Source organism: Panthera tigris, chromosome E2 (genome assembly GCF_018350195.1).
Source record: "Panthera tigris isolate Pti1 chromosome E2, P.tigris_Pti1_mat1.1, whole genome shotgun sequence".
Lineage (NCBI taxonomy): Eukaryota > Metazoa > Chordata > Mammalia > Carnivora > Felidae > Panthera > Panthera tigris.
In genome coordinates this window covers 16,468,920-16,495,901 of record NC_056674.1, presented here as the reverse complement: position 1 = coordinate 16,495,901, position 26,982 = coordinate 16,468,920, and the positions used below count along the sequence as shown (strand labels likewise).

The following is a 26,982-nucleotide window of genomic DNA, read 5'->3' as shown; positions in this document are numbered from 1 at the left end:
AGAGTTGGACGCTCAACCAGCTGGAGCCATCCAGGTGCCCTTCAGAGATTTTTTTTAAATCAATAAAGACACAGAAGATTTGATCAGCAAAATTAATGAGCTTAATCCAATGAACATATATCAAATGCTGTACACTCCACAACCAGAAACAGATAACATTTTTTAGGACACAACAACCACTTAACCACTAAGACATAAAATAAGTTTTCAAAGAATTTGAATTAAATAGACCATCTTCTCTAACCACAATGCAATTAAAATATTTTTAATTTGGAACTTAAAAATTCCACTTAATTCATGGGTCCAGAAGAAATCAATGGAAATTAGAAATGATTAGATATACATGACAACAAAAAGATGACATATCAAAACATGTGGAATATATCCCTAATATAGTCTTAAGTGCTTATAATAGAAAAAAGAAAGCCTCAAAAATAATGAATTATCTAACTTTAAAACTTAAGAAAAGAAGGGCACCTGGGTGGCTTAATTGGTTAAGCATCCAACTTAAGCTCAGGTCATGATCTAGTAGTTTATGAGTTAAAGCCCCGCATCTAGCTCTATGCTGACAGCTCAGAGCCTGGAGCCTGCTTCAGATTCTGTGTGTCTTTCTCTCTCTGCCCCTCCCCCACTTGTACTCTGTCTCTCAAAAATAAATAATAAACACTAAAATTTTTTTTGAAAAAACCCAAAACTTAAAAAAAGAGAACAGCATAAATAAATGCAGGAGGAATTAACTAATAAAGAGGAGGAATAAATGAAATTTTTAAAAAGATAAATTAGAGAGCGTCAGTGAAGAGAAAAATGACTGAAAATACTAAAAAAAAATGATAAATCCATGGAAAAATTTGTTTCTCCCTTTTTGGGAGGAAAAAGAGGTCATAGTTACATATACTACCAACTTTAGATAAGAGAAGATAATGGACAACTTTAATAAATTTGAAAATTTACATAGGACATAAAAATTCTCAGGAAAAAAATGCTGTAACTTCATTACTATAGGAGAAACAGAATCTTAGAACAAACTGAATTAGTTCTTTTCACAAGAAATTCTTTTTACAAGAAAATCACAGGACAAGATGAACAAAGTTCTACCAAACATTCAAAAAACAAAGAATTTTGATTTTACACAAATTATTCTAAGGAAGAAAAAGAGGAATACTCACCAATAGATTTTATGAGACTAGTATCTTGATTCTAAAATCTGACAAGAAGAGTTCATGAAGGAAAAACTGAAGGTCAACTTCACTGATTAACATAGATGCAAAAAATATTAAATATATTGGCAAAGAGCAAGTAGCCATGAATGAAAAAGCTGTAAAAATGGATTGGTATCAGGACTACAAAGTTGGTTCAACATTAAAAATGTAATATGTAATTCACCACATTAACAGATAAAAAACTAAAAACCATCTAATCATCTATGGATAAAGAAAAACATTTATTGAAACTCAAAAGCTTTCCACAATGAAACTCTAGCAAACAGGAACAAAAAGGTATCTACCAAAAACCTTTAAACATCAGAATTATTAATAACAAAATATGAAAGCACTCTCATTAAGACCAAAGGGGAAAAGAATGCCTGCTATCATCACACAACAAAAAGAAATAAAAGGCATCCAAATAGGCAAGGAAGAAGTCAAATTTTCACTATTTGTAGACGACATGATATTCTATATAGAAAATCCAAAAGACTCCACCAAAAAATTGCTAGAACTGATACATGAATTCAGTAAAGTTGCAGGATACAAAATCAATGTACAAAAATCTGTTGCATTTCATACACCAATTATGAAGCAGCAGAAAGAGAAATTAAGAAAACAATCCAATTACAACTGTACCAAAACCAGTAAGATACATTGGAATAAACTTAAGCAAAGAGGTAAAAGACCTATATTCTGAAAACTATAAAACACTGATGAAAGGAACTAAAGATGACATAAAGAAACAGAAAGATATTCCATGCTCATGGACTGGAAGAACAAATACTGTTTAAGTGTCTGTACTACCCAAAGCAATCTAAACATTTAATGAAATCCGTAGCAAAATAACAACAACATTTTTCACAGAAGAAGAGCAGATAATCCTAAAATTTGTATATGGAACCAGAAAAGACCCCAAATAGCAAAAGCAACTTTGAAAAAGCAAAGCAGAGCTGAAGGCATCATAATTCCAGACTTAAGTTACATTACAAGGCTGTAATAATAAAAACAGTATATGGTGCCAGGGGTGCCTGCCTGGCTGGCTCAGTTGGTGGAGCCAACTGACTCTTGATCTTGGGGTTGTGAGTTTGAGCTCCACATGTGGTGTAGAGATTACTTAAAAATAAAATCTTTAAAAAAAAAACAGTATGGTACTGGCACAAAAATAGACATATAGATCAACAGAATAGAATAGAAAACCCAGAAATAAACCAATAATTATATGGTTATCTAATCTTCAACACAATAGGAAAGCATATCCAATGGAAAAAAGATAGTCACCTCAAAAAATGGTGTTAGGAGAACTGGACAGCAACATGCAAAAGAATGAAACTGGACCACTTTATTACACCATACACAAAAATATTTGCAAATAACATATCTGATAAAGGGTTACTATCCAAAATTATATATAAAGGACTTATACAACTCAATAGCCAACCCCCAAATAATCCATTTAAAAAATGGGCAGAAGACATAAACAGACATTTCTCCAAAGAACATATACAGGTGGCCAACAGACACATAAAAAGATGCTCATCATCACTCATGATCAGGGAAATGCAATGGAAACTACAATGAGATATATCACTTCTTACACCTGTCAGGATGGCTAAAATCAACAGCACAAGAAACAACAGGTGTTGACAAAGATGTGGAGAAAAAGGATACCTCATGCACTGTTGGGAATGCACACTGTTGCAGCTACTGTGGAAAACAGTATGGAGCTTCCTCAAAAAGTTAAATATAGAACTACCTTATGGTCCAGCAATTGCATTACTGGGTGTTTACCAAGAATACAAAAACACTAATTCAAAAGGATACATGCACCCCTATGTTTATAGCAGCATTATTCACAATAACCAAATTATGGAAGCAGCCCAAATGTTCATTGATTGATGAATGGATAAAGACAATGTGGTATATATATACAATGGAATATTATTCAGTCATAAAAAAGAATGAAATCTTACCATTTGCAATGACATGGATAGAGTTAGATAGTCTTATGCTAAGTGGAATAAGTCAGACAAAGACAAATACCATATAATTCATTCATGTGGAATTTAAGAAACCAAACAAGCAAAGAGGAAAAAAGAGAGAAAAAGAGACAAACCAAGAAATAGACTTAAATACAGAGAACTGATGGTTACTGGGGGTAAGGGGGGGTTGGAGGATAGGTTAAATAGGTGATGGGGATTAAGCAGTGCACTTGTGATGAGCACCGGGTGATGTATGAAATTTTTGAATCATTTACTGTACACCTGAAACTAATACATGATATGTTAACTAACTAGAATTAAAATAAAAACTTTAAAAAAAGAATGCCTGCTATCACTACTTTAGTTCATACTGTACTGGAGATCTAAGATAGGGCAATAGGAAAAAGAAATTAAAGGTATAAGAATTTAAAATGATTCACAGATAGCCTGCCCATAGAAAAAAATCCAAAGAAATCTAAAAACTATTAGCATTAATGAGAAAGCTTGGCAGCATTGCTGGATATAAGGTCAATGTATAAAAGTTAAGTTCATTTTAAAACATGAGCAACAAATATATATATATATATATATATATATATATATATATATATATATAATATTTTAACATAGTAACAAAACTAAGATGCCTAGGAATTATTCTAACAGAAGATATGCATGGCCTTTATGAAGAAAATTATAAAACATACCAAAGGAAAATTTAAAACCTAAATAAATGGAGAGATAAACTACAGAATAAAAAATTTACAAATAGAAAAATTTACAAAACTGATATAGAGTATAAGTAAAATTTCAATCAAAGCCAATCACTTTTTTTGTTGTTTTCTGGTGGAAATTGACAAGTTGGCTCTAAACTATTCAGATGGCCAATGGGCAAAGAAGAAATTCTGAAAAACATAAAACAAGGTGTAGGGGACTTGCCCTAACAGATATCCTGTTCTTTTTTTTTTTTAATGTTTATTTATTTATTTTGAGAGAGAGGGAGAGTGTACATGAGTAGGGGAGGGACAGAGAGAGAGAGAGAGAGAGAGAGAGAGAGAGAGAGAGAATCCCAAGCAGACTCCATGCTCAGCATAGAGCCAGACATGGGGCTCCATCCCACGAATTGTAAGATCACCACTTGAGCTGAAATCAAGAGTCAGATACTTAGCTGACTGAGCCACGCAGGTGCTCCAGATATCCCATCTTATAATAAAGTATTTTAATTAAGAAAGTGTGGTACTGGCATAAGGAAACAGAGATCAATGAAATGGAATAGAGCTCAAAATCAGGCCCATAAATATACTATAATCCGATACATTAAGATGCTTAGTCAGTTAAGCATTTGATTCTTGATTTTGACTCAAGTCATGTAACATTCTGAACAATGAGCAAAGAGAGCTCATTTCTTCAATAACTCTAGGACATTTGGTTTTCCACTAAGGCACAGAAATTAAATTCTTACTTCAATCTCAAAAATCAATTTCAATTGATTCAAGCCCTAAATATGAAAGGAAAATCTTTAGAAGACAATTTGAGAATATCTTTATGATTTTAGAATACAAAGTTTACTTAAAACAAAATACCAAAATCAAAAATATAAACTACAAGCATATATATAAAAGACAACCTTCCCCAAAATGAGCAAAAGACTTGAGCAGGCACCTCACAAAAGTGGAAATCCAAATCCAAAAGATGCCCAATTTATTTTGTAATCAAAGAAATTCAGATGGCAAGTATAGCAGATAATATTTCACACTCATCAAATTGGCAAAAAAATTTTTAATTGGTCAATTTTGAGTATAGAGCAGTGAGTACTCTCACACACAACTATGAGAAATGTAAATTAATACAAGCACTTTGGAAAGTAAATAGCATTATTTAGTAAATTCCTGGCTATGTTCTCTATACAAACTCCAGCATTTGTACACCAATAGTCACGTATAAGGTTCACAGAAGTTAACATTTATAATAGCACAAAATGAAAACAACTCAAATGACCTTCAATGGATAAATTATGGTTTACATGGTGGAATACATTACATTTGAGCAGACAAAAATTCAGGAAACCATAGCTACTAAAATTAACACAGATAAATCTCAGGAATATAATTTTGAGTTTAAAAAAAGTCAGAATTACATGCATAATATATTTCCACATGTAAAAAGTTGAAAACACAAAAATATAATATTTTGTTTAGGAGTATATGGTATACTAAAGAAAAGGCAAGAATGGGGCGCCTGGGTGGCTTAGTCAGTTAAGTGTCCAATTTTTTATTTCGACTCAAGTCATGATCTCACAGTTGTGAAATCAAGCCCTGAATAGTGCTCAAGCTGGGCATGGAGCCTGCTTAAAATTCTCTCTCTTACTCTCCCTCTGCCCCTCCCCCATGCTCTGTCTCAATCTCTCTCTCTTTCAAAAAAAAAAAAAAAAAAGAAGAAAAGAAAAAGAAAGAAAGAAAGAAAATGCAAGAAAAGATAACAAAATTGTAGAATAATGGTTTCTCCAGTGAGGGTTGGGGATGGATCATAGGTGGGGAATAGTATACCATTAGGCAGGGGCCCTCATGAGTCTATAATAACATTGACAATTTTCTATTTCTTTTTTTTTTTAAGATTTTATTTTTTTTTTACTGAGCCAGTCAGGTGCCCCAACAATTTTCTATTTCTTAAGCTAAGAAGTATGTACCTGGGTTTTTGTTCTATTAATATTTAAGCTATATACATATATTAATATACATTCCTGTGTGTGTGATTTATTTAATAATAATTAATAAATAAAATTTAACCATATATTCCTTGAAACTACAGTTCCACATCAAATATTTTTCTTAAAAAACTGAACAAGGACATAAAAGACTGGAGAGAGGTAGCGGGGGGTGAGGTGAGTTGGGGAGTGGTAGTGACAAGAGATGTTTACAATGTCCCTAATTTTCTTTTGAACTTTAGTCCTCCATTTTACCTTAATGCTTCCTATGTCTATCTAAAAATCCTTCCTTTTTTTTTTTTTAAGTTTTTATTTATTTAAGAGAGACGGAGACAGTGTGAGCAGGGGAGGGACAGAGAGAGAGAGAGAGGGAGAGAATCCTAATAAGCAGGTTCCTCACTGCTAGCACAGAGCCTGATGTGGGGCTCAAACCCACAAAACCAAGAGATCATGACCCCAGCCAAAACCAATAGTTGGAAGCTCAACAGACTGAGCCACCCAGGTGCCCCTAAAAATCCTTCCTATGCCACAACCCTAAACTCTTTAGTCTCTTCTCTCTGCAATGGTTTCTAGCTTCTGCCCTGTGTTTTTGTTGTTGTTGTTTTTAATTTGTTTTTATTTCTATTTCTATTTTTTATTTTTTGAGAGTCAGAGACAGAGCACAAGTGGGGTTGGGGCAGAGAGAGAGAGACAGAATCCGAAGCAGGCTCCAGGTTCTGAGCTGTCAGCACAGAGCCCAAGGAGGGGCTTGAACTCCCTGGCTGTGAGATTATGACCTGAACCAAAGTTGGATGCTTAACCAAATGAGCCACCCAGGTGTTCCTGACCTGTGTTTTTGTTAGAGACCATCATCTTCTCAGTTACCCAGGTTCCTTGGCCTCTCACCTTTTTGTCTGATCGTCCTTATACCAGCTTTCTTTTCAAATATGCTATTTATAGTTAATACTGTATCTCTGCTACTAGTCTATCAATTGTTTGATTACTTATACAAATATGAAGCGCTCTAACATCTTGCATGTACTTTGTTTAAAAATTCAGGGGGCGCCTGGGTGGCGCAGTCGGTTAAGCGTCCGACTTCAGCCAGGTCACGATCTCACGGTCCGTGAGTTCGAGCCCCGCGTCAGGCTCTGGGCTGATGGCTCAGAGCCTGGAGCCTGTTTCCGATTCTGTGTCTCCCTCTCTCTCTGTCCCTCCCCCGTTCATGCTCTGTCTCTCTCTGTCCCAAAAATAAATAAACGTTGAAAAAAAAAAAAAAATTCAGTAAATGTTGGAGCACCTGGGTGACTCGGTCGGTTAAGCATCTGACTTCAGCTCAGGTCATGATCTCACGGTCTGTGAGTTCCAGCCCTGTGTCAGGCTCTGTGGTGATAGCTCACAGCCTGGAGGCTGCTTCAGATTCTGTGTTTCCATCTCTCTCTGCCCCTCCCCCCCTCAAAATAAACAGTAAAAAAAAATTTTAATTCAATAAATGTTGATGAAACAATGAATGAACTGACCACTGAGAGAAAAATGAGGCATTTGGAGATTCACTACTACTACAGCAATAGCAAGTAACAGCCTTTGAGTTCACAGTATGAGACAGGAACTCTTCAAGTACTTTAAAAGAATTATCCTATTTTATAGAAAGGTTAAGTAACTTGCCCAAAATTTTACTGCCTGTAAGTGTCAAGATCTGAACATGGCACTTGAGTTACAGGTGTCTGTAAAGTTCAAAAGCTTATCAGGTTAGGAAAAGATTTTTTGAAGACTGGAAGAGTTCTTAGAAAGGAGAGAGCAAAGTATTAACGGAGAGATAGTTAAGAATAACAAATTTGGGGGGTGCCTGGCTCAGTTGGTTAAACATCAACTCTTGATTTTGGCTCAGGCCATAATCTCACAGTTTGTGAGATCAAGCCCTGTGTCAGGCTCTGCGCTGACAGGGTGGAGCCTACTTGGGATTCTCTCTCCCTCTCTCTGCCCACTGCGCCCCCCCACCCCCACCCCAGGTCTTGCTCTCTCTCTCCGTCTCTCCCAAAATAAATAAATAAACATTAAAAGGAAGAAAAACAAATTTGTGAGAATGCTCTAAAAGGTCCCAGTGTCTAGTAAAACCTAGAACATCCAAGAACATGCCACCAAAGAAGAGTGAAGGGGTGACACCTCTATGTCCAGCAGAGCTGTCACCTGCAGAGGTTTTTGCCTGCCTATTTCTATTTCCTCTTCACTCACCTGAGCACAAGCCTTTGGCCAGCTCTCTCGTCACCATCCAGGGCTCTTTCCCTTGTTCCAATAATAATATCACACTTGGCTTAGAAAAGCAAAGTCCTGCATATATGAAAAGAAACAATTTGGTCATGCTGTGATATCCCAGAACTCATAACCAATCCTTTGATTAACGTGGAAGAGGAAGCTTACAGTAAGTTGGAGACAAATGTATAAAGACATGTGTTCAAAGTACAGGAAAGCTAAAGCTTCCAACACAGATTAATAATAGACCCATCCACTGGCAACTCCACAAATATTAAACCATTACTTTGGCACAGCAACAGATATTCTGCCAAGCACTGAGGATGCTATCCAAAGATTCATAATGGTGGTAGCAAAGAGGCCCTTATGAGTAGAAACTCAATTTTGGAAGAAATATTCTTACCTAGGGACACCAAGATCCTATAATTCTCCAACATCACATTACTGTACAGATGCCTTTGAGAAGAATTTAGACAATCCCACTCTTCTCTGGAGAAGTCTACAGCCACATCTCTGAAGGTCACCAACTCCTGAAATGAAATCAATAAATGAAGTGAAATAAGTTCATCTGTTAACATACTCACTTTATTTGTTCTGCCCCAAGCATACTGGGCTCTCCTTTATATTACATCCTCAACTATATGTCAAGCATGTTCCCCCTCAGGCCTTTTGTACTTCTCAGATCGTTCTGTATAAAAATAGCAAACTCTTACCCCTGTTCCCCATTTCCTAGCCCTCCTTTATTGTTCTCCATGGCACTTAATTATTTTGTTATTGTCTGCCCCAACCTCCACTGACATGTGAAGTCCATAAGGGTAGAGTACATTTTTGCTTTGCTCACTGCTATATCCCTAGTTATAGAAGAGTATTTGGCACACATGAGGCATTCAAATATTTGCTGGATAAATTGAATTAATGAAAGAATGGTTTTGAAAAGTTGAAGAAACTATGAAAGGATCAAAAATGAGACCAGAAAGTGCTTGCTATATCTCTGAAAATTGTGCTAGACCAAGCAGAGAAAATCACCAGTTCCATTAAAATTCAAATACTTTGGAGTGCCTGGGTGGCTCAGTCAGTTAGGTGTCTGACTTCGGCTCAGGTCATGATCTCACGGTTCATGAGTTTGAGCCCTGCATTGGTTTCTGTGCTGACAGCTCAGAGCCTGGAGCTTGCTTTGGATTCTGTGTCTCCCTCTCTCTCTGCCCCTCCCCTGCTCACACTCTGTCCCTCTCTCTCAAAAATACATAAACATTAAAAAAATTTTTTTTTTTTATCGAAGGAAACAATCAGCAAAACTAAAAGGCAACCAATAGAATGGGAGAAGATATTTGCAAATGACATATCAGATAAAGGGTTAGTACCCAAAATCTATAAAGAACTTATCAAACTCAACACCCAAAAAACAAATAATCCAGTGAAGAAATGGGCAGAAGACATGAATAGGCACTTCTCCAAAGAAGACATCCAGATGGCCAACCAACACATGAAAAAATGCTCAACATCACTCATCATCAGGGAAATACATAACAAAACCACAATGGGATACCACCTCACACCTGTCAGAATGGCTAACATTAACAACTCAGGCAACAACAGATCTTGGCGAGGATGTGGAGAAAGAGGATCTCTTTTGCATTGGTGGTGGGAATGCAAGCTGGTGCAGCCACTCTGGAAAACAGTATGGAGGTTCCTCAAAAAATTAAAAATAGAACTACCCTACAATTGCTCTACTAGGTATTTATCCAAGGGAACAGGTATGCTGTTTCAAAGGGGCACATGCACCCCAATGTTTATAGTAGCACTAACGACAATAGCCAAAGAATGGAAAGAGCCGAAATGTTCATTGATGGATGAATGGATAAAGAAGATGTGGTATATATATACAATGGAGTATTACTCGGCAATCAAAAAGAATGAACTCTTGCCATCTGCAACTATGTGGATGGGACTAGAGGGTATTATGCTAAGTGAAATTAGACAGTCAGAGAAAGACAAATATCATATGACTTCACTCATATAAAGACTTTAAGATACAAAACAGATGAACATAATGGAAGGGAAGCAAAAATTATATAAAAACAGGGAGGGGGACAAAACATAAGAGACTCTTAAATATGGAGAACAAACAGAGGGTTATTGGAGGGGTTGTGGGAGGGGGGATGGATTAAATGGGTCAGGGGCATTAAGGAATCTACTCCTGAAATCATTGTTGCACTATATGCTAACTAATTTGGATGTAAATTAAAAAAATAAAATTAAAGAAAATTTTTAATTCAAATACTTTAATCCAGAGTACTTAAAATTTTGTGCAAAGAAATGGGTGTTCTGCTTATAATACTGGTTCTACCTACAGGGCCTGGGCAAAGTTCTTAAAAACTTGGGCTATGCTGTGATTAAGCTGGATTCTGGATTTCTAGATGTCTATAATGTGACCACCTGCTGATGAAAACTAACATATGTGTTTGTGTGCATGTATGCATACATTTATATATAGGTAACTATGTATTACAAAATTAAAAGAGGTGAATCTGTCAAAGCAAGAAAATATTTATTGGGCATTTGATAAAATTTTGTCATAGTTAAACTGTCTCTACAGAATAAAAATTATTGAAGTGTTTTACAACACTCAATAAGTTTTTTTCTTATTTAATTATATGAAGTAGATTGTGAGTTTCTTCATCTCTGCTCTACCAACAATAACATCCCTCATATGTTACATATATGCTTCCAAAAACATTTTCCTTACCTTATATAAATATATATAATAAATGTATAACTATTTTTAATATATGACATACATGTTTTCAATGATTCTGTTTTTTATTATTTTTTTTTATTTTAGAGAGAGAGGGAGAGAGGTGGGAGAGAGAGGGAGGGAGGGAGGGGGAGAGAGGGAGAGAGAGAGAGAGAGAGAGGGAGAGAAACTTAAGCAGGCTCCACAGTCAGCGTGGAGCCCAACACGGCTTGATCCCACAACCCTGGGATCATGACCTGAGCCGAAATTAATAGACGCTCAACCAACTGAGACACCCAGGAAGTACCCCTCAATGATTCTTTTGATGAAATTTAATGAAAATAATGACAATGTCAATATAATGAGCTTAAAGTATTACTTTCAAATATTTGACCTCTAACAAATGATCTCTTAAAATATTTGACCTCTATATATACAATGGAATATTATTTAGCCATAAAATGGAATGAAATCTTGCCATTTGCAGCAACATGATAGATCTAGAGAGTATAATACTAAGCAAAATAAGCCAGTCAGAGAAAGACAAATACCATACGATTTCACTCATATGTGAAATTTAAGAAACAAAGCAAATGAACAAAGGGAAAAAGACAAACCAGAAAACATTTTATTTTATTTTATTTTATTTTATTTTAATCCAAGTTAGTTAACATATAGTATAATAATGATTTCAGGAGTAAAATTCAGTGATTTATCACCTACATATAACACTCAGTGCTCATCCCAACAAATGCCTTCCTTAATGCCCATCACCATTTAGCCTGTCCCTCCACCCAACACCCCTCCAGCAACCCTCAGTTTGTTCTCTGTATTTAAGAGTCTCTTAAGGAAAAACAGATTCTTAAATATAGAAAACAAAAAGATGGTTACCAGGGGAAAGGTGTGGGAGGTAGGTGAAATAGATGAAGGGGATTAGGAGTGCACTTGTCTTGATGAGCACTGAGTAATGTGCGGAACTGTTGGATCACTATATTGTACACCTGAAACTAAGCACTGGAAGTTAACTACACTGCAATTTAAAAAAATAAATAAATGAAAATAAATAAATTTAACCTCTAACCAAATACGTGTGGTTTCAAAATCCATTCATAATTAAGCCAGTATGAAGAAAATCAACAGTTCCCTTCACCTTTTTGCCTTCATAGAAACATGGCTCCCACCTGAGAGGACCTACTACTTCCCCTGAAGCCCTGTCATGTGGTGACTGTTTTATCTCCCACACTCCTTGTACCACAGCACCCAGAGACCTCTTTGCTCCTTAAATTTGTTTCTAGACCATTACCCCTCCCACCTACCTAAAAGCCACCTAGTTTTAAACATTCATGAAATCAGACTCTATCATCCCTGTTTTAGTTACCTACCAATTCCTGGTAGATACCAATAGTCTGTCATTCCTTTAACACCTCAGCACCTGACTCACTGTCACTCTCTCCAGCACTACTCCTATCATATATAATCTTTGGTCCTTTCAATATCTATATAAATAATCCTCCCAACATCCAGGGCTCTCAGCTGTGTCGCTTCTCTCCTCCAGTAGTCTTGTCTTCCACACTTGTATAGTCATTCACTTCTATTGCCATGCCCCAGACTTTGTCATTACCAATAAGTAGCAAACCCTCCATAATCTCAACTCTCACTATCCTGACTTCTTCCTCCTATATTCCAACTTTTGTCCTCTAGTACCCCAATTAGGAAAATTCTCTGACCCCACTAGAACCTACAAATCACGTTCTACTTACCACATTTTCAATGTTTCTCAACCCCACATTCCCTCACTTCCTACCACAACCATTTGTTATGGATATACCCTCAGTTTCCCTGCCCTTAGTCACCTGGTTAAACCACAGCCATCTCTCAGAATACTCTACTTCTGTACCCTGAACAGCTGAACTTTGCTGGAGAAAGTCACACCAATCATGCTATCTGGTCTCACTTTAAATTCATGACACTAACGTCAAGTGGACCAAAATGCTACCTATATGATACATTTCTCTAGTCCATTCATTTCCCCACTCTCCTAAATGACCATTACATATGTTTTCCTCTCTCCTCAAGTCTTCAATATCTCCTTCCTCATCCTTACTAGTGATCTTGCTGTTTCACTAGGAAAACCAAAAGCCATTCAAAGAGAATTTCCAGAAATTCCTACAACATCTACACATATGTCTGCATCTGTCCTACATACTCTAACTTGCTCCTATTACTACTCTATATGAACAGCCACTCTCCTAATAAAGGCCAACCCTTCCACTTGTCCACTAGACCTCAGCTCCTCTCACCTACTCAAGCAGTGTTCCATCACTCCCCTCTTTGCTTCTCTTCATCTTCAAATTTCCCTTTCTACTGAATCTTGAACATCAGCATACAGATATAAACCCATCTTTAAAAAACCTTGTTGTTGGGGCACCTGGGTGGCTCAATTGGTTGAGTAACCAACGCTTGGTTTTAGCTCAGGTCGTGATCCCATGGTCATGGAATAAAGCCCACACTGCGCTCCATGCTGAACATGAAGTCCGTTTGGGATTCTCTCTCTCCTCTCTCTTAACCCCTCCCCAACTCACTTGCACATGTACACTCTCTCTCTCTCAAATAAACATTAAAAATTACAGTTCAAATTAAAAACCTTGTTGACCAGTTTATCCTTCAGATACCACCCATCTCTCTTACTTCCTTACAGCTAAATTATTTGAAAGAGTTGTCTGTATTTTCCATTATTTCTATTCCTGCAAGAATCACATAACAGAACATGTGTAACAGAATCACTTTGACTGCTTTGTTGAGAATAGACTAAAAGAAGGGTGGAAGCAGACAGAAAAGTTAGAAGACTATAGCAGTAATCTAGGTAGGAGATGACAGTTCAGACAAGAATGGAAGCAGCAGTAAAAGTCGTCAGCCTCTGGATACATTTTGAACATAGAACAAATAGAACTTCACGATTGGAAGACTTTTAAGTTGAGCATCTGAGATAAGGAAGTATGTGAGAGTTTCCTAATTGGTTTCCCTGTTTCTATCCTTGTTCCATTCGGTTAATTCTCAATAGTAGCCAGTGATTTTATTAAATGAGAGTTAGATATGTCACTTCTATGCCCGCAAACTTACAGTGGCTTGTTTCACCAAGTTTGAGACGTTTGAGTTTGACATATCTACTACATAACCAAGTGAAGATACTAAGTCTAGTTGATTGGATATAGAAGTCTGGATTTCAGGAGAGAGGACTGGGCTGTATATAATTTGGTGGTTGTCAGCATATAGATGGCATTTAAAGCCATAAGACAGACTGAGATCTCCAAAGGAGTGAGTGTAGATAGAGAAAAGAAGAGGACCAAAGACTAAGACCTTTTACTTAATAGGTGCTTAATTAAAAAATGTTGAGTGAATGAATGTTTGGACAGAGACTAATGAAGAAGTTGGTCTGTATCTTGGGGAACAGCATTCCAGGCAGAGGAAACAGCAAGTGCCAAGGTCATGAGTTAAGAACGTACTCAGCAAAAAAAAAAAAAAAAAAAAGAATGTACTCCGTTCACTACAAGGAAGCTAGCTAGTGTGGCTAGAACTGAGTATGTGAGTTGCAGAGTGACAAAATGAGGTCAGAAGGATAGTCAGGGACCAGATTATGTATGGTCTTGCCGGCCAAGGCAAGGACTTCAGCATGTATCCTGAATGAGGTGGGAATCAACTGCTGGAGAGTTTTAATAAGTGACATGAGATTAGTTACTCAGTAAAGTGTCAGCATAAGCAAAGTTAATGTCTGCTTTGACATCTGAAGAGCAGGAAAATCATTCAGGAAATAGAAAACACCAACTCACCTGGTACATGGCTTTAAGAAGTCCAACAGCCATTCTTTCCTCTTCTTGGCTCTTCTCTTGGGAAATGGCAGTGTCCTTGGATGACTGAGATGGGGAAAAGAACAAGAAAAGGTAGGGTTTCCCTATAGCATCCAGAATCACCAGCCTAGAATTTTTCGGCTTCTCTTTCCTCTGTTACACCCTTCCTTCCAATAGAAAGAAAGCATACTGGAGACCTAGAAATTTGTTTGCATACAAGTTAACCCATGCCTAAATCACTTCCTTATTATTTTAACAGATTTTCTCGATTTTTACAAATAAAGACTCTGAGGAATGTAATCATTTACATAAAGGCACACAACTAATGACTAACTGTACCAAGATCAAATAAAGGTCTTCTTGACTCCACACTCTCTCTCCTCTCCAATAGACCAGTGGTTCTGAAACTTGGTGGCACACCGGCATCACCTGGCTGGCTTCATAGTCTCAATCAGTCCCCCCACATACTCATTCTTAAAAACTATAGCGCCAACCACCGTCTGCTGACACAGAACAGTCAGCGGCCACGACCGTCACGCTCTCCCAAAGCTTGAAGTCTCAAACACTAGAGTATCGCAACCGACGTTCACTCTCACAACCCCAGTCACAAAGAGGCCGAGGGTACTGGAACAAACGGGGGACACAATACCCTCCACACCCCACACCCCCCCACTTACAGTCTCACTCTGTAGCATCAACTATCGACTCACTCGCACCCACAGTCACAGATACGACGTGCACAGGCACATCGGATGACAGTCTCACACTGTATGACAACCAACCACGATCTCGCACCTAGAGTCACGCCGAGGGCCCGGAAACCGACGACCTGGTGACCCACAAGCCATTCCTCAGCCCATTCCCTACCTGCAGAAGTAACTGCGGGAAGATCCCGTCTCCGCCCTGAATGCTCAGGCAATCTCTACCCCGGCCCACCTCCTGCCCTAAGAGTCTGATGGAACCCACCCCCGCGGGCCCGGAAAGAAGCTACTGGGCCTCCGGAGGACACAAAGGGGCCGCCGGCCCAGTAATCGCAGGGGCCACTGGGAAATGTAGTCCGGACCAGAAAAAGCGGCGCTGCAGAGTCCGACTACACTGGCGCGTCTCCGCCGGGGGATTCGTAACACCGCCCCTCTGCCCTGGGTCCTCCCACGCTGACTTCTTCCTGGCCCTACAGTGGGAGCCCAGATCTCACTTCGGAGCCTGGGTCCGCCACGGGAACGGGGTAGAGTGTCAACTAGATGGCCTACGATTGAAGTGCGCAGACACAAGTGCTCCGTCCACCTCTCTTAGCAACCAGGCGCGGAACTTAGAGTCGCGGAACAGCCGCAGGAGGTGAGGTTCGGAAGCGCGCGCCCACGCAAACGGAGTGAGGGGCGAGCACCTACAGTTGTGCTGGGGTACCCGAAAAAGTGTGTGGGACAGGGAGGGCAGGGAGTAGAGTGCGCAGGTCCCGACTTCCCTAGAGCGTTTCAGCTTCGGAAATGGTTACCTCGAAGATCGCAGGGAAAGGGTCGGGGTATAAAGTGTCACCCTTGCATACCGTTCTTGTATTTGTGATTTGGTGATGATGGGTGTGAATGTGTCCTCCCTTCCTAAAATGGCTCTTCTACCGGGTGTCTTCCAAGTTCCCTTATTCTGTCCATTCAGATACAAATGTCACATCTCCAAAAATGCCTTCCCTGATCACACCACTCTGACCACTTTAATCTGACTCTATACTCCCTTAGAATGGTGTTTAAATTTGAACAAGTTCTGTAACCTGGCTAATTTTGTGAGTGGTGCCACGACCCTCTGATTCTGTCATTGTGTGTCCGTGTAAAACCCTAGGTGTTGGGGCGGGCATGCTGTTTTTCTGTGACCATGTGTGAGATTGTGTTGTGTGTGAGAATGTGCTATAATAGAAAGGGACTGCCTGGTGTAAAGTGGAGTAGAAGTGTGATATAATAGTGTGTGTGGACAGATCCTGAGGATTATACTAGTGGATGTGGATGGTGTGTGGAATTTTTCCTTGTGGTATCAAATTAGAAAGCACCTAGTGGGTGCCAGATGCTCTTGGAGGTGCTGGGATAGACATAAACAAAATAACCTTTTAAAAATAGCAAATAGAGGGGCTCCTGGGTGGCTCAGTCAGTTGAGCATCTGACTTTGGCTCAGGTCATGATCTCATGGGTGTGGGTTCAAGCCCAGCATCAGGCTCTGTGCTGACAGCTTGCTCAGAGCCTGAAGCCTGCTTCAGATTCTGTGTCTCCTTCTCTCTCTGCCCCAACCCTGCTCATGCTCTGTCTCTGTCTCTAAAAAATAAATGTAAAAAAAAAAAATTAATACAAAAATAAAGATAAAAATAGCAAATAGAAAGTGAGTAGAAGGGTAACCTCAAGAGGCTTAATACATGTGTAATTTTGTTTTAATGTTTACTTATTTTGATAGAGAGGGCAGGGAGGGGCAGAGAGGGAGGGAGAGAGAGAGAATCCCAAGCAGACTCCATGCTACCAGTGCAGAACCATGAAACCATGAGCCCCTAACTGTGAAACCAAGAACCGTGAAACCATGACCTGAGCTGAAACCAAGAGTTGGATGCTTAACTGAGCTACCCATGGGTCCCTACATGTATAATTGAGTAACAAATAGAAATCTGGATCCAGGGACGCCTGGGTGGTTCAGTTGGTTAAGCATCCGACTTTGGCTCAGGTCATGATCTCACGGTTTATGAGTTCAAGCCCCGCATCTGGCTCTCTGCTGCCAGCGTAGAGCCCGCCTCGGGTCCTCTGTCCCCCTCTCTTTCTGCCCTTCCCCCACTTGTACTCACTCGCTCTCAAAAATAAATAAACATTTAAAAACAAAAATCTGGGGGCACCTGGATGGCTCAGTCGGTTAAGCATCAGACTTTGGCTCAGGTCATGATGTTGCAGCTCAGGGGTTCGAGCCCCACCTCAGGCTCTGTGCTGACAGCTGCGAGTCTGGATCCTACTTCGGATTCTGTCTGTCTCTCTCTCTGTCCCTCTCCCGCTCACACTCTGTCTCTCTTTCAAAAATAAATGCACATTTTAAAAAAAATTTTTTAAAAATAAATAAAAATCTGGATCTACACAAGGAATGAAGAGCATCAGAGATAATAACTACTGGGTAAATATGTAAGACTTTTTTTAATATTATTTAAATCTTGTCCAAAGATAAATTATTGTTTAAACAAAAATATAAACAATGTAGTTTAGGATGTGAATGTAAATCATATGACAACAATTGCACAAAGACCAAGAGAAGAGAAGTAAATGGAAATAAACTATTGGAAGTTTCTTCCATTCTGTGTGAAGTAATATCACTTGAACAAACACCATAAGTGAAAGATGTATACTCTAAGTCCTATAGCAACTACTAAACTAAGAAAACAAAAAGTTATAGCTAATAATCCAACAAGGGAGATAGAATGGAATCAGAAATTATCATAAATCACTCAATCCAAAAGAAGTCAGATAAAGAAAGGAACAAAAAACAGATGGGAAACAAATTGCAAGACGGAAGGTTTGTATCAATAATCAGATTAAATATAATTTATCTGAAAATCCAATTAAGAGGCAACAGAGTGTCATAGGGGATAAAAAAGCATGACTCAACCATATATTGCCTATGAGAAACTGAATTTAACTCCACCAATAGGTTAAAGGTACAAGGATGGAAAAAGATACACCATGCTAATGCTGTGTAGAGAAAGCTGGAATGACCTTGGATTTGGCAATGGATTCTTAGATGCGACACCAAAAGCACAAGCAACCAAAGAAAAAAAGAGATATATCAGACTTCACCAAAATGAAAAACAGGGGTGCCTGGGTGGCTCAGTGAGTTAAACGTCCCACTCTTGATTTGGGCTCAGGTCATGATCTCACAGTTCGTGGGTTGGAGCCCCATGTCTGGCTCTGTGCTGACAAGCTCAGAGCCTGTGTCTCCCTCTCACTCTCTGCCCTTCTTCCACTTGCGCTCTGTCTTTGTCTCTCAAAAATGAATAAATATTAAAAAAAAAATTTTTAAAGAAAACAGTTTGGCAATTCTTCAAAAGCTTAGCATAGTTTACCATATGACCCAGCAATTCCACTCCCAAAGGCAGTAATAGCAAGAACTTGAACAGATACTTGTATTCTAATGTTCATTATACCATTATTCAAAATAGCCACTAGGTGGAAACAACCCATGTCCGTCAACAGATAAATTGACAAACAAAATGTAGTATATATATGCAATGGAATGTTATTCAGCCATAAAAAGGAATAAAGTTCTGATAATATGGTACTACATGGATGAATCTTGAAAAAATTATGCAAAGTGAACTGAACCTACACAAAGGACAAATATTGTATTCTGCTTATATGAAATATTTGGATTAGACAAATTCATAGAGAAAGAAAATAAGAGGTTACCAGGGGATGTGGGGAGGGAGGAATTGAGAGTTGATTGCCTAGTGTGTTTAGTGACTACAGAGTCTTCATTTAAGTTGATAACAATTTTGGGAGCGCCTGGGTGGCTTAGTCGGTTAAGTGGCTGACTTCGGCTCAGGTCATGATCTCATGGTCCGTGAGTTGGAGCCCCACATCGGGCTCTGTGCTGATAGCTCGGAGCCTGCAGCCTGGAGCCTGGAGCCTGGAGCCTGGAGCCTGGAGCCTGCTTCTGTTTCTGTGTCTCCCTCTCTCTGCCCCTCTCCCGTTTGCACTCTGTCTCTCTCTGCCTTTCAAAAATGAATGTTAAAAAAAAAAAAGAAGTTATAACAATTTTGGAAATAGATAGTATTGGTGATTGTACAACACTGTGAACATACTTAATGCCACTGAATTGTACACATAAAAAAAATTCTTAAAATGACAAATTTTGTGTTATACATTTTATGGTCATGTAAAAATTTAATAATGTAACATACCACAAATGGAAGTGTATACTTTAAATGGGTGGATTGTATGACATGTGAGTTATATCTCAATAAAGCTATTAAAAAAAAGAAAACTGGAGTAGGTGTATTGATATCTACAAAGAAGATTTCAGAACAAACAATAGGGATAAAGTTAATTTCATAATAATACAGTGGTCAGCTCATCAAGAGGAAATAACAATTGTAAATGTTTAATGCACCTAACAATAGTTTCAAAATACATGAAACAACAACTGATAAAACTAAGAAAGAGAAAATCCACAGTGGTAAGTCAGAGATTCCAATACCACTCTCAGTAAATAAGCTAAAACACAGAAGATTTGGAAAACACTGTCATTGAGCTAATTGATATTTACAGAGCAAAACCAAAAATAGCAAAAAAAATACTCATTTTTTTCAAGTGTACCTGGAGGATTTACAAAGGTAGAACATATACTGGACCAGAAAACAAGCCTCTTTCCACAATGAAACTGAATTAGAAATCAGTAACTGAAAATATGTGGGTAATTCTCTAATATTTGGAAACATATACATTAAAATATTTTTAATGTTTATTTTTGAGAGCATACAAGCAGGGCAGGGGGGGCAGAGAGAGGGGGAAAGAAGAACCAAAGCAGGCTCTGTACTGACTGACAGCAGACAGCCCCATGTGGGGCTCAAACTCAAGAGCCACAAGATCATGACCTGAGCCAAAGTCAGAATTCAGACGCTTAACCAACTGAGCCACCAAGGCACCCCAGAAACATATACATTTCAAAATAACCCATGGGTTGAAGAAGAAATCAAAAAGGAAATTAGAAAGTATTTTGAACCAAAAGAAAATGAAAACTATATAAAAATTATGGAAGGCCACTGAAGCAGTATTCAGGGAGAAATTTATAGAAACAAATACTATATTAGCAAAGAAGAAATCAAAGTCTCAAATCAATGACTTTTCCATTTTGACATACTAGAAAAAGAAGAGCAAATAAAACACAATGTAAGTAAAACAAAGGAAATGATGAAGATCAGAGCAGAAATTAGTGAAATAGAAAACTAACAAATAAAATAAATCAATGGAACCATAAAGTGGTTCTTTGAGATTAATAAATATGATAAAACTAGCCAGACTGATGAGGAAGGAAAGGGAAATAACATAAACTACCCATATCAGGAATGAGAGAAGTGACATCTCTACAGATTCTACAAATATTAAAAGGAAAACAAAGTATATCATACCAACCTTAATCCAGTAAACACAGAGCCTGCTTCAGGTCCCTGGTCCCCTTGTCTCTCTGCCCCTCCCCTGCTCTCTCTCTCTCTCAAGAAAATAAATAAATATTAAAAAAAACAAAAACAAAAAAAACCCTCCCTGCCAGTCTCCTTTCCTTCCTCTTGCAAACCATTTGCAGACTTTCTTGGGAAGCCTGTCCTGCTTTTCCTAGGAAGCTTCATTATGTGAGTAATAAAACTTTTCATACCCTCTTGGTGTGTGTATGGCATCAAGAGTCTCAACACCCCACCCAAATTTTGTGGGTGGTACCTGCATACTGGAAAATAAATGGGTATCACAATTCACAACAGATAGGAAAAGGTACCAATGTCTTTTTTCACAGGTGACATAATCATTTAATGTAGAAAATCCAATGGAATCTCCAAAATTCTAGTAGAAACACTAAGCGACTTTAGCAAATTAATAGGTTCCAAGATCAAGGTACAAAAATCAATTGTGTTCTTATATGAAATACAAGGTACAATCAGAAATTGGCAAGGAACAATTGGAAAGTGAAATTTTTAAAAATTCCATTTAAAATAGTACCAAAAACTGTGAAATACTTAGGGGTAAATCTGACAAAAGATTTCATTACTTTTATGTCAAAAACTACAAAATATTGCTGAGAGACATGAATGAAGATCTAAATAAATGGAGATATATACTATGTTCATGGGTCATGCGATGACTTTCACCATTTGAAAGATGGCACTTCTCCCCCGATTGATCTGTATTTTCAACACAATCTCAATCAAAATCCCAGATAGTTTTTTTTTTTTCATTTGTGCTTTTGGTATACATTGACAAATTCCTTCTAAAATCCTTCCTACGTGTTTACCTAAAAGAAATGAAAATTTATGTTCACACAAAAAACTGTACATGAATGTGTACAGCAGCTTTAGTTATAACAGCCAAAAGTTGGAAACAACTCATGTTCTTCAGTGAGTGACTGACTAAACAATGTGTGGTATATCCACATGGAATACCACTCGGTAATAAAAATGAATTACTTATACATGTAAAAACATTTATGAATCTCCAGGGAGTTATGCTGCATGAAAAAGCCAATGCCTAAATTACATATTATATCATTCCATTTATATAATATTCTTGAAAGGTAAAATTACAGAGATGGGAGAACAGATTAGGGTTGTGGGGCCTTAAACAGGGGGCTGTGGGCAGGAAGGAAGTGGGTGTGGCTACAAAAGAACACATGAACTATCTTTGTGATGATGTAAATATTCTAAGCCTTCACTGTATCAATGTAAATACCCAGGTTGTGACACTATACATAATTTTGGAAGATGTTACTTACCATTGGAGGAAACTGGATAAAGGGCACACAGGATCTCTGAATTATGCAAATCTAGAATTATCTCAAAATAAAAAATTAATATTAAAAGCTAGGCCAAAAAAGAAAATATATTCTAAGGTGGTAGACCAAAATCCAATTACATTAAATGTAATTCACTAAATATGTCAAATTAAAGATTAAGATTGTCATTATTGATCTTAAAATAATGTTGTTTAATAACAGACATGCTTTAAAAATAAAACAGGTTAAAAACAAAAGGATAGAGATAAACCATGCACTAACCAAAAGAAGGATGGTTAAACTATAGTAATATCAAAATAGACCAAGAATTAAAAAAAAAAGCCATTATAAATAAAGAGTAAACTCCAACAGGACTGATCCAACAGGAAATTATTACAATTCAAACAACTCAAGATGTATTCCATCCAATAAGAGAGCTTCAAAATATATAAGGCAAAGTTAACAGAAATAAAAGGAGATCTAGACAAATCTCCAAGTATAAAAAATCAGGAAGCTGGATGGACATAGAACACCCAATTCTGTTCTTTTATCATCTCTTAACAAAATGATAAGCAAAAATAATTCTTACAGAAGACAGGAAAAAATTTACTATTGGTAAAGACAAAATACAAACAAAACTCATTTGGAGGGCACGTTCGTTTTACGTAGTGTTTGGGAGTTTCTTGTCCCTTCCCAGACCAATTCACACTCTCTGAAACAGCGCCCAATATCATCTAGTGAAAGGAAGACATCCTAGAGGTACTATAGTCCTACGGGCTTTATATAGCTTCATGGTAAGCTTATGAGTCAGTAGCCTCTCTGATAATCTCCAACAACTACAAGTTCCTGATATTTAGCATGCTGTAGTCTGCAGCATTTCGTTCTCATTGCCAGCCTATCATAGCAGAAAAGCACTGGGCTAGTGTTTTCAGAGGCATTTTCTCCATTTTAGTCTCTTCTGCAAAATTACTGCAGAGTCTTCAACTTTCATTGTCAATGGTTTTTTATTTCTTCTCAAGTCAGAGCCTGACCCATATGAAATGCTGAAAAAAAAGGAAAAATCTTTAGGGCAGTAGTGGAGTAACAGAGAATAAAAAAGCATGGGTGTTTCAGTTACATGGATTCACAAACGTTTAAAATTCCTCCCATTTAATATCTTGGTGACTGTGGTTTATAAACGGAACCTTGTAAGTTTCAATATTGTAACAGGCTCGAGTCCGAAAAGCAGAAACACACAAAGAATTGACAAAAGCACACAGTATCTGAAAAAACTGCAGGGTCAGAATCAAACGGTCACAAGAACATACAACGCGACCATTGTCATACAAATGGTCGCAAATTCGCACGACCCTCAGTCACTGGACCTGAGAGTCTCTGGACTCCATAGACGCCCTACCACCAGGTCCACGGCCAAAATCTGCCACACACGGTGACACAACACCACTCCCCTCTTCTGCCTGCCAGGAACTTGAGGGTCAAGCTGGTCCATCTCGTCCCGCCACGGGCCCCTGACTTTTCCCAGTCTTCACCCTGCTGAAGTCCGTGTGGGGCCCGGACAAGACGGAACTAAACCCACTCAGCGGAGCTTCCTTCACGTATCAGGCACCGTAACACCGGGAAACCGGCGACCCAGCCAACCGTAAGAAGGCAGGCACTTTGCGCAGAAAATAGACTTGGCCGTGAAGGCCTCTGGGAAATGTAGTCCTCGGCCGAAAAGTTGCTAACCTTTTCAGATTCTTTTCAACACCAAGTTGCACTTCCAGGCTCCTAGTGGAGTGCCGGGCTCAAGTGAAGCAGCTGCAGCAAAACTGTTGAGCCTCCAGGGCAGATCTTGGCGCCCTTAAACGCAGCGGTACGCTAATTACCGCTACTCGCCAACAAGAAAGCCGGCCCGCCCCCACCCCCGTGAGCCGCGGGGGCCTCTGGGAAGTGTTGTCCGGCGTCTAACGGACCGAGGCTCGTGCTGCCCTCAGTCACAGCCGACGCTGACCTTACAGGAGCCTCCGACTCAGCCCGCAGGGGTTGTGCCACTTGGGCGGCATTGAGTTGTGGGATTGGGCCTGTATCCGCGGGCTCCTTGGTGAGTCTTCGGGAGGCCTCGAGCTCTGAGCCCTGGACCCTTTGTGCTGGTTGGGAGTAGGGGCCTGCGGACCCCGTGCCTGCGTGCTGGAGGAGGATGCCGGCAGGGCTGTGCAGGTGCGGGTGGTTCCCTGCGGCCGTGGGAGTGGCGCGTGATGGAACTGTTTGCCAGACATTTGTGACTGAGTGTGGCCGTGAGAACGTGTGTGTAAGCGGATTTTGTGGGTGTGCTTTTCTACGTTTCAGTATGAATGTGGGTGCGAACGTGCGTGATTGTGGGATCGTGAGTGAATGATAAACTCGGTGGATGAAAGGTAGAGCACGGTTGTGTGTGTAGGTTTGTGCGACTGTTTGTATCAGTGCCTCATTTCTTTGGTTATGGTAATTGAAAATGTGTTTTTATGTGAGATATCGATAGCCCCAACACTTGGTATTTATTTACGTTAAATTTTATTTTTGTGTATTAGCCTCGTTGTTTGCGTACCAACTTCATGCTCCTTGCCCCCGACTCCCCGCCCCAAATCGCAAAATACAGAAAAGGTCATGGAAAACAACGTTCGTAATTCTGCCAGCCACCGTCAAAATTTACTTCTCATCTTTTCACTCCTCTGTGAATACATTCATGCATTGCTATATTATTATATATGTCTATAATAGCTAAGAAATTGGTATCACACTACACATACAGTTCTGTAACCTGCCTTTGTCATTTAACAATACACAATATCTTCCCATTTAAACATTTACAAATGTATGTCGTCATTTTAAAGTTTTTCATGCTCTACAGTTTAATACATTTACCCCTGTTGATGGGTAATTTGTTTTTTTCAGTTTCTTGCCATTATGAACAATGTGTTTATCACAACTAGTTGTCATATGTTATAATGCACTTACTAATTTGGGGGAGGAGGTGGAGGGGTAGGCTTCTAGAAGGGGAACTGATAGGTCAAAATATATGTGGTTATTAAAGGCTCCTTAAAGCTATCCAATTATTCTCCTGTAAGGTTCCAATAATTTACAGTATTAGTGGCATAGTATAAGATTGCTGTATTCATACACCCTTGATAACAATGGTTATCCACTATTAGTAATCTTTGCTAACCTCATAGATGTAAAATTTCATTAATTTGCAGTTTGGTTACATTTTATTTTTATTTATTTTTTTTTTAATTTTTTTTAACGTTTATTTATTTTTGAGACAGAGAGAGACACAGCATGAACGGGGGAGGGTCAGAGAGAGGGAGACACAGAATCTGAAACAGGCTCCAGGCTCTGAGCTGTCAGCACAGAGCCCGACGCGGGGCTTGAACTCACGGACCGCAAGATCATGACCTGAGCCGAAGTCGGCCGCTTAACCGACTGAGCCACCCAGGCGCCCCTGGTTACATTTTAAAAATCTTTGTGAAGTAGGTGTTTTCTAAAATATTTTTCTGAAGCAGTATTCTCTTTTCAAATTTATTTTCTAGATTCTTCAGGTACTAATTCATTTATCCATCAGCACTCCCTTTATTGAATGCTGTCTGTGTGAAAGGAATAATTCTAGATGCTTGGGATATAGCACTGAACAAAAGAGAAACTCTCTGCTGTCATGGTACTTACATTGTCGTGGACCAGATAATAAGGTAAGTGAGTTAAGTATAACATACATTCAGTAGTGAAAAATATTAAGAGACAAAGTAAAACAGAAGGGTATATACAGTGAGAGAAGGGAATTCAAGTTTTAGATGGTGTGGCTAGGGAAGGCATCCTGAAAAGGTAATAAAGATATGATGGAAGTGGAGCACCGGGGTGTCTTAGTCAGGTAAGCATCCAACTCAGTTTCGGCTACTCTCATGGTTCATCGTTTCGAGCCCCAAGTCAGGCTCCATGCTGGCATTGCAGAACCTGCTTGGCATCCTGTCTTTCCCTCTCTCTGCCCTTCCCCTGCTCGTGTGTGCGCGCTCTCTCTCTCAAAATAAATGTAAAAAACAAAAGATATGAAGGAAGTAAAGGAGCTATTTATGCATGTAATTGAGGGAAGGTTATTCCAGGCAGAGTGAACAACAGTTATAAACGTCCTGAGGTGGGAACCTGCTTGTTAACAGCAGAGAGGCTGGTATGGCTGAAATAGAGCAAATGAGATGGAGACTAGTGGGAAATGAGAGAAAAAAGGTAAGTGGAGGGAAGAAGGGTAGATCAAGTTCATAACATGGGCCATATTATGATTTGGCTTTTACTGTGAATGAGGTGGGAAGCTGTTGGAGAGTTTTGATCATGGGAGTGACATTATCTTGCCTACAATGTAAGAGTATCACTTTGGCTGCTCTGATGAGGAACTATACGAAGAAGGATGGGGGTGGGGGGACAAGGGTAGAAGAGACCATTTAGGAAACCTTTACAATAATCTAGGGAAAAGATGTCCGTGACCTGGAACAGAGTAGTAAAAATGGTGAGAAGTAGTCATGTATTGGATATAATTTAAAGATAGAGCTGATGGGGTTTGCTGAAGGAACTGATGTGGAGTATAATTGTGACAAGAGGACACAGTATTTTTCAATCTGGCACACTTGAAGAACAGAGTTATCATTAACTGAGAAAGGAAAGAAAGTAGGAAAAACTGACTTGGGGCAAAGGGAGATAGTGAGATTTCAGTTTGGAATATAGTATATGAAGCATGAGATGCCCATTGGACATTCAAGTAGAGATATTAAGTTGGCAGTGGGATATACAAGTCTGAAGTTCAAAAGAA

General features: G+C 38.8%; 2 protein-coding genes across 8 annotated transcripts in view; one reads left to right on the top strand and one right to left on the bottom strand.

Moving 5' to 3' along the window:
• ZNF570 (zinc finger protein 570) overlaps nt 1–24,079 on the bottom strand; it is a 38,530-nt gene extending 14,451 nt beyond the window's left edge. The window contains exons 1-6 of one of the 7 annotated variants that reach the window (XM_042968978.1): nt 23,901–24,079; nt 22,765–23,218; nt 22,176–22,226; nt 14,676–14,759; nt 8,518–8,644; nt 8,097–8,192 (exon numbers count right to left, since the gene is read on the bottom strand). In XM_042968978.1, coding sequence (XP_042824912.1) covers nt 8,097–8,192; nt 8,518–8,644; nt 14,676–14,759; nt 22,176–22,226; nt 22,765–22,818 — 412 coding nt within the window. In that variant the 5' untranslated portion in view covers nt 22,819–23,218; nt 23,901–24,079. The other 6 variants (XM_042968980.1, XM_042968981.1, XM_042968982.1 and 3 more) reach the window with 6 other exon arrangements.
• An 86-nt stretch (nt 24,080–24,165) lies between these two features.
• Nucleotides 24,166–26,982, top strand: part of LOC122230427 (zinc finger protein 569) — a 33,642-nt gene continuing 30,825 nt past the window's right edge. Inside the window, exons 1-2 of the mRNA XM_042968937.1 lie at nt 24,166–24,255; nt 25,721–25,876. The gene's annotated coding sequence lies outside the window, so the exon portion shown is untranslated. The remainder of the gene's footprint in view (nt 24,256–25,720; nt 25,877–26,982) is intronic.